This window comes from Schistocerca gregaria, chromosome 2 (assembly GCF_023897955.1).
Source record: "Schistocerca gregaria isolate iqSchGreg1 chromosome 2, iqSchGreg1.2, whole genome shotgun sequence".
Lineage (NCBI taxonomy): Eukaryota > Metazoa > Arthropoda > Insecta > Orthoptera > Acrididae > Schistocerca > Schistocerca gregaria.
This window is the reverse complement of record NC_064921.1, coordinates 490656492-490670351: the sequence shown is the minus strand read 5'-3', so window position 1 is coordinate 490670351 and position 13860 is coordinate 490656492. Positions and strand designations below refer to the sequence as shown.

Below are 13860 nucleotides of genomic sequence, written 5' to 3'. Positions count from 1 at the left end.
TCCACATATCATCAGCACATCGTCCTACCTCCTTCACCAATCTTTCACCACCAGATTGCATGCAGTGGAGTTTCCATTGACCACCTTTCCCAGATCCCTGTTCAGCTCCAACCCCTCCTTCCTGACCCGTCTGAACTCTCTTTATCCATGGCCTTACCATAACCTGTGCCACCATCTATGTCCGTACCACTGCCCCCATCTCATTTGACTTCCTTTCCCAGATTTGCTGCACCTTCTCCTCCTATGTGATGGCTTCCAACGTAAACATCCACAGTCGTACCGCGACCCAGCTATGATGGTGGCATCAGTTCCTCGCCTCACTGCAAGGTGATCTCCTCCCCCTCCCCCACCACACATGCCCTGAATCCAATACCACTCCCGATGTAGTCCTGGCCTCCCCCAACCTCCTTGGAAGCATTATGGTGGACGTCCTAGACCCCATTGGTAGCGACCATTTCCCTGTCCTCCTTACTGTGACAGACAGACGAAACCCATGCCTCACTTCCCACACTGACCCTCCCCCAGATTTTGTCCATAACTACTCCCATGTCGACTGGGATGCCTACTGGGAAACCCTAGATACCCAGGTTGGTGGGCACCCTCTGACTTTCCAGCATCCTGATGATAACATCCATGCCACCTCCTTTCACCAATAGGCACTGCCTGAGGCCGTTGATCCTCACTTCCCCACTACTGCCATTCACCTGCACCACCCCACTTTCCCCCCCACAGGCCATCCTTCCCCTTCATGAATCCCGCCATCTCTGCCATGCCTTTCTCCACACATGGGACCGAGACACACTCTGACACCACCGGCAACTCCAAAGACACATCCAAAATTTGCTCGCAGCCAAAAAACGCTGGGACTGGCGCCAAACCTGCACCCACCTAATGATACCTCACCTATAAACTCATCCAAGTACTGGTCAGCCTTCTGTCGCCTTACTGGATCTAAACCCTCCCCACAGTATCCCCTCTTCCATGATGATCAACCTTTTCCCAACAACCTCAGTAAGGCCAATCATTTTGCTTCCTGCCTGTCTGATATCCTTATTATTCCTGATGATCCCATGTTTGATTACTCCTTCTTCCGAGATGTCCATGATAGTTCTGACACCTCTGCCCCCCTGCTTGCTTCTAGCTTCCAGTACTTGGGCCACATGCCACACCCAATCTTAACACTCACATCATCATCCAAGACATCACAGCCACACTTCAAGCTAAACGCAAAACCACTCCTGGTCACGACTGTGTCACCTACCGCCATCTCTGCAAGGCTCCCATATCCTTCCTCACCATCCTGGCTGCGATCTATAATGTGGTCCTCATGACCAGCTACCTGCTACTACCCCGACCTGTGGAAAACCTCCTGGATCCTGATGTTCCCCAAGCTCGCCAAACCACCCTCTGACATCTCCTCCTACCATCCCATCAGCCATACCTCAGTTGTCAGCAAGGTCTCGGAGTCTATCCTCATCCAACAAATACACCAGCACCTCCACCTGCACCACCTCCTCTCCTCTACCCAATGTGGCTTTCGTTCCTCCTTCTCTGCTGACGACATCCTCCACTATCTCACCCACTTTCTCTTCGGCCAACTAAATTCCCATCGCTCAACCATCTTCATATCCCTTGACCTCTAACGTGTGTACAACCATGTCTGGTATTTTGGTCTCCTCTTCAAGCTCCAAATCTTCGCCCTTCCCATCAATTATGTCTGTCTGATTGCCTCCTTCCTCTCCCAGTGCCCTTCCTATGTTACCATCTGCAGTACTGACTCCTATACCTTCTACCCCTATGCCTGTGTGCCCCAGGGCTCCATCCTATCCTTTCCTCTCTTCTCTGCCTCCTCTATACAGCAGACATGCCATCGCCCCAACCCCTCCATCCACCTCCTCCAATTTGCCAACTGCCCTCGCCCCCACCCTACAACGCTCCCAGCGCCAACTCCATTCCCACCTTGACCAGTTCACTGCTTGGTGCAACCAGTGGCTGCTCAAGATCAATCTTTATAAAACACAGGCAATGATCATAGGCACAACCACCCCTACCTTCAGTCTCCTAGATTTTTACCTAACCATATACAGTCACCCCATTAACCTCACCCCACCCTCAAGTAATTTGGTGTTACCCTTGACTGCCGCCTTTCATGGAGAACAGCCCCCCACCCCAATTCCAGACAGTCCAAGCTGAGGCATGTGCCCAACTCCTTTGTACCCCTCCACTATCCCCACACTTATCAATCCCTCATCCTCCCCACCCTCTGCTATGCTTATCCCCCTAGACTTCTGCCCCTCCCATCTACTATAAGCCTATCCAAATCCTTGAATGCGATGCACTCTGCCTCACCTATCGCATCTGCCCCCCCCCCCCCCCCATCTCCCATGCGGATCCTTTATGACTTGATTCCCTTCCTGCACCTTCTTCTTTTCCTCGAACAGATACGAATCCTTTACACGTGCAAGCTCAATCCTCCACACCCGCTAGTCTCTCCCATCCTCGCACATCCCGGCCTGTTGCCGCACCTGCATTCTTGCTTCCCGCCTGCTCTCCATCTTCACACACTCCATACCCTTTCCCAAGGTGGATTCCACCAACTCTCCCTCCCTGGTGATGTCCTTGTTTCCTCCATCTACCCCGCCTACCAGATCTAGCCCCCTCCCTCTCCTCGCTTTTTCCTCCTGGGCTCTCTCTCTTCCCCCCACATTCCTTTCTCCCCCTCCTCTCTCCCTTGTCTCCCTCCCCTTCAGTTCCCCAGGCTTCCAACCCCTACCCTCTCCCTTCCCCCTCCCTTCTTTCTCCCACTGGCTCCTTCCCCCCTTCTACCCTGCTGCCTTTCCCCTACACCCAGTGGCAGGTCTCCCCCCCCCCCCATTCATCAGTGTGTTGGTGTCTGTTTCGCCAGTGATCGTCACCACAGTGGTTCTGTGCACCAGACTGTTTCTTCTCCTTGTGGAACAGTGTTTTCATCGGTGTACTTGTACGTTTGTGTATCCAAATGGATGTCTACATTTGTTTTAACTGTTGATCTCCTGTGTGTACATAGTGCCTTTAGTCGAAAGGCTTCATAATTATCATGTTATCTTTCTCATCATGTTTTACCATGCATTTTTTCTATTCTTTGTCTTCTATTGTATCTAACATTGTGCCTATTGGCCAAAGAGTGGCATATGTAGGCCGCTGCCAGCCTGCCTCATATGAGGAATGAATTTACAATTAAAAAAATAGAAAGCATCTGACTACCTTGAAATACCTTGGCCTTACCCTTGACTGGCACCTCATCTGGATTCCCCATCTCCTTACGATCCTACACAAAGCTAAAAAAAATCTCCACCTCCTGAAACTCCTGTTTGGACAGACATCGGGACTGTATCCTTCCACCATCCTTCACATGTACAAATACTTGATCTGCCACATCCTTTGTTATGCCAGCATCACATGGATTTTCTCCTCTCCCAGACTCTATAAATCCTCCAAACCCTAGAACACCATGCACTCTGCCTCACTTTCCATATCCACCTTTCGTCCCCCATGTGCATCCTCTATGACATCATCCCCTTCCGCCACCTTCTTCTTTTTCTCGAACACCTTTGCACCCGGTACATCATCCACCAACTCTATCCCCCCACCCCATGGTGTCTCCCTTCCTCTCCACCCACAGCCTGTTGCCGCACCGTTACCATTGTGTCTCGCCCTCTGTCCATCTCTGCACCCTCCACCTCCTTTCCAAATGCAACTTCCAGCACCTACCCGTTTTGGATGATGAGCTTCGCCATGGCATCTACCCTCCTACCAACTCTAACCCCACCTTCCCCCTTCCCCTCCCCAGGGCTCCCTCTCCCCTCCTCTTCCCTTTCCCTGAGAGATTTTTCTCATTCCTATGCCCCCCTCTCTTTCCTGTGGCCCCTTTCTCCATCTCTGCACTCCCTCCTGCCTTGCCTTCCCTCTTCATAATCCGCCCCCTGTGTGTCCAGCCTCTTGTTGTGCCCCTGCCACCCTCCAGGTCCCCCACTGCACATTCCCCTCTCCTCTTTTTCCCTCTTTGCAGGCCTCCTGTCCCTTGGCTGGTCCCTGCTAGCTTTTTTTATTCGTTGTGTGTGCTCCATCTGTGTCTCACTCTGTACGTTTTTATACTGTGACCGACTTTTAATTTGTGTGTGTGTCTTAGTGTATCTTAAGTGCCCCACAAATCGCTAACTATGTTATTTTAACTATATGTCGACTCTTTTAACTGTCCGCCAATGAACGTCCCCGTGTTAGTGTATATTTTAACTTCCATTAGCTCCAATTACTGTGTTTTTATATCCCCTTTTTTCCTCCATTTTTTATGTATAAGCTTGCTCTTTTATTATTTGTATGCCACTCGGCTGAAGAGTGGCGGACTACACTGCTGCCAGTCCTCCCTTGCCTGTGTAAGGCTGGGGTATGAAATTACAATAAAGGAAATAAAAGTATTTGACTACCTTACGCCACATGAATCCTTTACCATCTCATCACATTCCCACCCCTCCTCACCCACACCGAACACCTCCACATCTGTTATACTTCCCGCAAACTAGATTTCCAGTAACCTTATTGTCCCCCACCCCCCACCCCGATCACCAATCCCAGTATGTTGCCTTACCCTTACATACACATCCCACCGTCCCTACACCCACGCACTCTGTATCCTATCCCAGCCAACTTCAACTGACTCCCGCTCCCAGACAATGAAATTCGCTCCAATATTTATTCATTGTATCAGCCATAGCTTTTCCCACTTATTTACACTCCACATCAGTGCTCCCCCTCTCTCCTTCCTCTCCACTTCACTCCCTCCCTTCCTCTCGTGATACCATGGCCCTGCACACCTCCTAGACTCATCCTTCTTTTCCGTTTTCCCCAGTCTCCACTTCACACCTACACTCTTCCCACCAATACCACTGACTTATAACGTTATACCCGCCATCATCCCAAAGTGTAATCTCCCTAACCTCCTCACAGCTTCTTCACCCAGTGCAGGTACTTCAGCTCTTTAGAGAAAATGCTGTGCTTCTTTTTAACGAAAGTTGCTACTTCCATTTTCTTTTTGAAGTTATAAATATCTGTTTCTGTCTTTTTATCTTTGCCTGTCAGAATTTTTATTTCTTTTTCATCTTTAAACAAAGAAAACCATTCTTTATATTGAAATCATTTCACAGCAGTAATTTGGATTTTTTTTAAATTTTTGCATCCATGGTTATGTTTCCTCATTTCTTAATTAATTTTTGTAAATGCTTTAGGCTGAAGAATGGGATATTGTATCAATGCCAGCCCCCTCCCTATGGTGCGAGGGGCACAAAATAACAACAAAGAAAAAAATAGCATGTGGCAGCTCTAGCATGCACCACTGACCAGTGTTCCTGTAAACAGGAGCTAGGTGGCACAATACTCTTTGTGCTGGACTCATAATTGCAAGAAATTTTACAATGAGTCGTCCTCTCTAGGGTTTTCCATAGTTCACCTTTAAATTAGATCATTCGGTGAGTGATCATAACTGAATCCATCTCTGTCTATCCAAGCTAGTTAGACTTTTCGAGTTACCTTGATATACACTGAGGTAACAGACGTCATGGGACAGCGATACGATTATATACAGATGGACGTAATATCGCACACACAAGGTATAAAAGGGCAGTGGATTGCCAGAGCAGTCATTTGTACTCAGGTGGTTGGACTTGGAACTCGAAATGGTAGTTGGAGTTAGATGGTGGGATATTCAATTTCGGAAATCATTAAGAAATTCAATATTTCGAGATTCAAAGTATCAAGAGTGTGCCGAGAATACCATTCTTCGTAATTACCACTCAGCACGGGCAACGAAGTCCTCGACGGCCTCCACTTAACCACCGAGAGCAACGGCGTTTGACTAGAGCTGCTACTGATAACAGACAAGCAACACCGTGGTGGGACGGCAGAAATCAATGTGGGACATACGACGAACGTATTCGTTAGGACTTTGCGGCGAAATTTGACGTTAATGGGCTATGGCAGGAGACGACCGTCACGAGTGCCTGTGCTGACAACACGACCATCGCCTGTAGAGCTCGGAACCGCATCGCTTGGACCCTAAACGACTGAAGACCGTGATCAGGTCAGATGAGTCCCGACTTCAGTTGGTAAGAGCTCATAGTAGGGATCGAGTGTGGCGCAGACCCCACGAAACCATGGACTTAACTTGTCAAAAAGTCACTGTGCAAGTTTGTGGCGGGTCCATAATGGTGTGGGCTGTATTTACATTAAATGGAGTGGATCTCCTGGTTGAACTGAATCGATCATTGACTGGAACTGATTATGTTCGGCTACTTGGAGACCATCTGCAGCCATTTATAGACTTCATGTTCCAAACAACAAAGGAATTTTTGTGGACGACAATGAGTCATGTCACCGGGCCACAGATGTTCGCTATTTATTTGAAGAATATTCTGGACAGTTCAAGCGAACGATTTCGCCACCCAGTTCGCCCGATATGAATCCTATCAGATCGGTGGTTACTGACCAGGACCATGAAACAAGTACGCAACAATCATGAAATTGGCACAAAACGTACCACATAGTTAGACATGCAATTGATTAGCAATTCAACGCAACCACGCAGAGTAGACAGTTTTACTGCCCTCTACAGTCTGCGCACACGAATTAGTATGTAGCGAATTCCTCGTTTAGAAATTATTTTTGAGTATTGGTTATTTATGGAAAGACCTTGTGAACAGAGGGTAAACGCCCAACTGCACGGAGCGGCACTCGAAATCGTCAGACCAGTGGTCTAACAAGACCAGTTAATCGTTGCTGTCATCGTTTGTCAGGATCCTGTGATTGTTACCTGAATGTGATATTGATGGACACTGGACATTCGAGTGGCACCACATCATCTATTCAGACAATCGTTCGTCATGCAGCGCCGCCACTACTTTTCGGCGCTACTGAGTAAAATAGCGACACTCCACAGCCATCACAAAAGGCCCAAGGAGCGGGAGAGCACGGAGCACATGAGAAGACCGCAACGCCATCATCCGATTTTCATAGTGTGGGCTAGGCCTGGGGTCAGAGGTGCCGTAACGACGACACAGCAGAAACGCAAGGTGACTGCGGCGTTGGCAGGCCAGTTACTTACCACACACGCTAGCCACAGTTTTGTTAGAACCTGCATGGTTGAAAGCGGTGCCGCAGCAAATCCTCAATGCAACAGTATAAATACCAGTCATTTTTAGTCAAAGGGATCGAAGTCTGGCAGCACCACCTACAAAGGGAGGTCTACGTCGATCCATGGGGCAAGTCTACAAGCAACCACCACGAGATTTGGCCTGGCTCGTTTCTGCCACAGCTAGTTTTCTGCACTGGAGGGTAGCCGTTTGAGACCAGGGTGGTGCATCCACTCAGTCGTCTACACCTGGTGATGTATACTTATGCTGTTGGCCTCCGCTTGTAAGAGCGGACACTAAGGGCTGTATTCTTCTTCTTGAATTATGACATATTTCCGCGCCTTCCAGCGCACCCTGGCATGAGTTGCAAGCCATCTCCCGAAGGCACATGCATTGCCTCCACATTCGGTGTCCTGAGCACGCACCCAGGAGGCTTTGACGCTACAGAATGTTATAATTTGTTCTTCAATAAAATGCATGACTAATAATGATGTTTCTATAAGAGACTGTCGGTTATCATCCCGGCAACAACCCACCATCTCAGCTGAATGCTGCTAGTGTAGAGATCATCCACCCCAGGTCTCTACAATTATCATTACAGAAATATGTGTGGGAGCTCCGAGGTTAATGACTGTTGCTAGATTGATTGTCATCATTATATCATCGTCATACATGCCTAGCACCTGGCACAATGATATAGAGGCCATTGGGTAGACAACACAATTACCTCTGATTAGCAGAACACGTAAATTGGACAGTAGCCATTACACTTTTCCAAATCCTCCGTGACGTTGTCTTTCAACGAGGAAACGCAAGACTGCATGTTTCCTTGCTGTTGTGATCTACTATGACATCTTTCATAATTATTTGTTTCCAACTAGTGAGAACCGACTGTAATCCTTATCTCAAGATTATGTATATTTAGACATTCCAAAATTACATGATAACATGTGTCAGAAGGAGCGACATATGGTCTCTACAGTTGTTTTGGGTATTCAGCATGTCTTGACAATGTATCAAGTTTCTGAAGCGTATACTACACTCATAGCGTATATCATTCACTTCCCCTAATGACTGATTTGTGATCGAGAGAGTAACTGTCCATGGCTGAATAAAATCTTTTCGGTTTTCAAGTCATGTGTCAGTTCGGGAGTAAAACCGCTGACTGTCGGCGCGCCTTCTGACGTTACTCAGTTCTGCGGCGGGCCGAAGCTGCTATGAACTGCTCAATCACCTTCCAGGCAGGCGTCTTTTAGGCCTCTATCATTGGTGCCAGAGGCTACATATGGCTATATTAGTGGGACACCGTGTCAGCCCCGGCCGTCAGTGATTTGCTTCTGACTACGACTGCGGATATGGCCATTGAAAGCTCGAGAACTTTACTCGAAATTACTCGACTTGAAAATCAAGAAGATTTTAGCCAGCTACTCCGTCGTGAAAGACTCTGAGGACGCCACGCGGGATTAGCCGAGCGGTCGGGGCGCTGCAGTCATGGACTGTGTGGCTGGTCCCGGCGGAGGTTCGAGTCCTCCCTCGGGCATGGGTGTGTGTGTTTGTCCTTAGGATAATTTAGGTTAAGTAGTGTGTAAGCTTAGGGACTGATGACCTTTGCAGTTAAGTCCCATAAGATTTCGCACACACACACACACACACACAAAAGTTAAGTCCCATAAGATTTCACACAACACACACACACTCTCTGAGGACACAAACATTCCATGGCAACCTCCTAGCCACACACTTCGAACTGAACTGTCTTTCGAATTTGATGTGATTACTACCAATATGTGTATCAAGTGTTCATTAACTTCCACTGGAGCAAGAATGTCTTCAGACTATCTCTGATAACACAGCAAGCCAGCGTTTTGCGTGGGTCTCAACGGTCGCCCTCTGTGTCATAAACATGTAGCTTGATCAGATTGGTCAGCCTACCAGTTTTCTGCTGTCCGTAATGACAGGAACGGCGCAAACACCCATAGCAATGGAAAGTTATTCAGAAGAAATCGCTAGTCATATTAATGACTTACAGTGAAATGAATACCCATAACTGCATACAGGCGTTGATATAAGTAAACAGGGACCGTTGAAAATGTATGTCCTACAGTTTTTCAGCGATAACTGGAAGAAGAGTATAGCCATCCAACAATTCTTTTAAGGAACTCCTTGTTGAATGATAAACTGTGCCCAGTTAATAAGCTTTGAAGTTTTAATAGAGGATGTATGAGATTTTCTAAGTAGCTTAGTTCCAAGCTACAAATAATAATAACAATAACAAGATTTAGGAACCAGGTTTGAAAATTTTAAGACATTTCCAGGGGCACATGTGGACTCTGACCACAATCTATTGGTTATGAACTGCAGATTAAAACTGAAGAAACTGCAAAAAGGTGGGAATTTAAGGAGATGGGATCTTGATTAACGGAAAGAACCAGAGATTGTACAGAGTTTCAGGAAGAGCATAAGGGAACAATTGACAGGAATGGGGGAAAGAAATACAGTAGAAGAAGAATGGGTAGCTTTGAGGAATGAGATAGTGAAGGCAGCAGAGGATCAAGTAGGTAAAAAGACGAGGGCTAGTAGAAAGCCTTGGGTAACAGAAGAAATATTGAATTTAATTGATGAAAGGGGAAAATATAAAAATGCTGTAAGTGAAGCAGGGAAAAAGGAATACAAACGTCTCAAAGACCTTAGGAAAAAGGAGAACTACTTGCATGAATATTAAGAGCTTTGATGGAAACCCAGTTCTAAGCAAAGAAGGGAAAGCAGAAAGGTGGAAGGAGTATATAGAGGGCCTATACAAGGGCGAAGTACTTGAGGACAATATTATCGAAATGGAAAATGATGTAGATGAAGATGAAATGGGAGATATGATATTGCGTGAAGAGTTTGACAGAGCACTGAAAGACCTGAGTCGAAACAAGGCCCCCGGAGTAGACAACATTCCATTAGAACTACTGACAACCTTGGGAGAGCCAGTCCTGACAAAACTCTACCATCTGGTGAGCAAGATGTATGAGACAGGCGAAATACCCTCAGACTTCAAGAAGTATACAATAATCCTAATCCCAAAGAAAGCAGGTGTTGACAGATGTGAAAATTACCAAACTATTAGTTTAATAAGTCACAGCTGCAAAATGCTAATACGAATTCTTTACACACGAATGGAAAAACTGATAGAAGCCGACCTCGGGGAAGATCAGTTTGGATTCCGTAGAAATGTTGGAACACGTGAGGCAATACTAACCTTACGACTTATCTTAGAAGAAAGATTAAGGAAAGGCAAGCCTACGTTTCTAGCATTTGTAGACTTAGAGAAAGCTTTTGACAATGTTGACTGGAATACACTCTTTCAAATTCTAAAGGTGGCAGGGGTAAAATACAGGGAGCAAAAGGCTATTTACAATTTGTACAGAAACCAGATGGCAGTTATAAGAGTCGAGAGATATGAAAGGGAAGCAGTTGTTGGGAAGGGAGTAAGACAGGGTTGTAGCCTCTCCCCGATGTTATTCAATCTGTATATTGAGCAAGCAGTAAAGGAAACAAAGGAAAAATTCAGAGTAGGTATTAAAATCCATGGAGAAGAAATAAAAATTTTAAGGTTCGCCGATGACATTGTAATTCTGTCAGAGACAGCAAAGGACTTGGAAGAGCAGTTGAACGGAATGGACCGTGTCTTGAAAGGAGGGTATAAGATGAACATCAACAAAAGCAAAACGAGGCTAATGGAATGTAGTCCAATTAAGTCGGGTGATGCTGAAGGAATTAGATTAGGAAATGACACACTTAAAGTAGCAAAGGAGTTTTGCTATTTGGGGAGCAAAATAACTGATGATGGACGAAGTAGCGAAGATATAAAATGTAGACTGGCAATGGCAAGGAAAGCGTTTCTTAAGAAGAGAAATTTGTTAACATCGAGTATTGATTTCAGTGTCAGGAAGTCGTTTCTCAAAGTATTTGTATGGAGTGTAGCCAAGTATAGAAGTGAAACGTGGACGATAAATAGCTTAGACAAGAAGAGAATAGAAGCTTTCGAAATGTGGTGCTACAGAAGAATGCTCAAGATAAGGTGGATAGATCACGTAACTAATGAGGAGGTATTGAATAGGATTGGGGAGAAAAGAAGTTTGTGGCAAAACTTGACTAGAAGAAGGGATCGGTTGGTAGGACATGTTCTGAGGCATCAAGGGATCACAAATTTAGCATTGGAGGGCAGCGTGGAGGATAAAAATCGTAGAGGGAGACCAAGAGATGAATATACTAAGCAGATTCAGAAGGATGTAGGTTGCAATAGATACTGGGAGATGAAGAGGCTTGCACAGGATAGAGTAGCATGGAGAGCTGCATCAAACCAGTCTCAGGACTGAAGACCACAACAACAACAAGAAGAATTCTAAAGAGGAAAGGATCTTTTCTTTGATACATCCTATAAATATTTCAGTTCAATATCCATAACTATCTCTCTTTCTTTATTCCTTCCTCCCGCCCTTCCCACCTCTATCTCCCCTCCTCTCCCTCCCCCCCCCCCCCCTCTCTCTCGTTCTTCGACAGTATCGTTCGTGGCACCATTTCATCCTTGTTCTGTTCGTTAACTGGTCATCACAGCACCACTACTAGAGTGTCTTTTGTTTTCTGCAGGGTGATAGTGGAGGACCCGTGATGAGGACCAACGAAGACGGTAGCTTCGTCCTTCTGGGAGTCGTCAGCTACGGTTCCATTTACGGCTGTGAGCGCAACTACCCCTCTGGACACGCCAGAGTCACCTCTTTTCTCGATTGGATATCCGAGAAGACCGGCATTGCCATCTCATAGACGTCGAAGATTGGAAAAATATGGTCGCGACAAACCTCTACAATACAACAACTCATCCCCTATCGCTCCTTCGAATTTCTGAAAGTAAGGTCTATGGAAAGAGCGCAAAGCCTCGCATTCACATTATTCGTCTACCACAAATGTTTGCAGCATAAGTTTTTGCCTTTCTGGAAATACTTTATTATTTAGTCAGCATATGTAAAAAAGAAGACATTGCTGCATCTTGTCAGGTGAAACATATCAGTGGAAAATAGACCAAGCCTACAAAAATGAATGCAGATATTTACAATCATTTCCATCTTGACACTTAAAAATTGCAACTAGGTGCAAGTTATTGTCTCAGTTTCACTTGACCACAGTGAGTCTAAGACAGTTGCCTTGTTTACCATTTGTAGTGTCTTGTTGAGAAACTTGTGGCTACATAACACGAAAAGATTCTATAGTCCTGATTTCGACAGTGATTTTAGCTGGCCCACGGCGTAACAGTTCAAAGCAAAGAAATTGCTTAATGTTATCCATTGCAAGCTGTGTTGTTTCTGTGACTGTATTACTTTTGTAAAATAGAAAACAAACCACCTTAAGTCACAAAACGTAATTTTTATTTCATACACGATGCATTTCGAGCACTGGAGGCTCATCTTCAGGTGCATGATCAGTTTACTTTATTTCTCGAATCTAGGTTACTACTTGCGTTCTTAAGAGTACATAGGTATATTACAAAGTGGCATATTGTGATTACAATTTTTACAGAACTAAGAAATTAGTTATTGCTTCCAGAGGGAATTACACATTTTTAAGCATAGTGTAAGTAGTTTTATTGACTTATACTTACACATTTCTCGTCTCACAGTACATTTGTAAACTAAATTCAAACAAATACAAGAATATTCACAAGTCAGGATGTTACATTTTTACATATGTATGGGCGCTGTTATTTCTAAGATGATATAAAGATGTTGCATTATTATTTATTGATAGATATCATTTACAAAACAATTATTTGTTGCGATATATTATGTAACTGTATGTTAGGAAATGACTGAAAATATTATATTAAACATTTGTTTCCTTAGTAAAAAGTAAACTATTGAAATGGCTGAAAACACTGTGACAGTTAAAATTCTTTGCTCCATTTAATATGTTTTCAGAAAATTATGGTTTGTTTAAGAGTATTTCTAATTGTTCTAGTGGGCAAGGTTTTGTACAATTATTTTCTGTGTGAAGTACAGTTACGCTGTTGTGGACGTCATTTAGTGTATTCTATTAAAACACATATGGTTAGCTATTGAGGATTTATCAAAATGCTTGAGACTGGAAGCATCACTGCGTTCATTTCAATGTGATGGAAGGTTCTCCCTGTTTTGTCTATGTAGAATGCAGTGTAACTGTTCCACTGTAATTTATGTATTCCACTGTGTTCTGTTACTGGGACATCGATGTCGAAGTTTGCTATTTGTAGAGAGAGGTATTTCTGTGTTGGTAATTCTGTGTAAGTTAGTACTTTTTTGATACTGTGCTTGCATAAGGAATGTTTGTTAAGATTTATGTTGTGTTAGCTGTTTTAGTCGTGATGCCTGTATTGTTGACGTAGGCCTCTATTTTTTCAATTGTTTTTATTCAGTACCTATTACTCACATAATTTACTTTGGTGATATCTGTTTCTTGTGTTAGTGCTTTGGGTTTTAAAAACAATTCCTCTCTTCTGTTCAACATGGTCCTAAATGCAGCATTCTTGTATGTATTTGGATGGTGTATTGATTAGTGTATTTCGAAATTAGAGTAGATTGGTTTCCTATAGATGTAAAAGTTACGTTCTTCTTGTTCATTAACAACTGTGACGTCTAAGAAATTAATGGAGTGGTTTGTTTCAAGTTCTGTTGTGAACTTTGTT

At 44.7% G+C, this 13860-nt stretch overlaps 1 protein-coding gene across 1 annotated transcript in view; it reads left to right on the top strand.

Annotated features, from left to right (window-relative positions):
- The window catches only part of LOC126335853 (brachyurin-like), a 59363-nt gene extending 47169 nt beyond the window's left edge, over window positions 1-12194 (top strand). The window contains exon 7 of the mRNA XM_049999324.1: window positions 11796-12194. Within this exon, the coding sequence (XP_049855281.1) occupies window positions 11796-11969 (174 nt within the window). The 3' untranslated portion in view covers window positions 11970-12194. The remainder of the gene's footprint in view (window positions 1-11795) is intronic.
- The last annotated feature ends 1666 nt before the right edge of the window (window positions 12195-13860 follow it).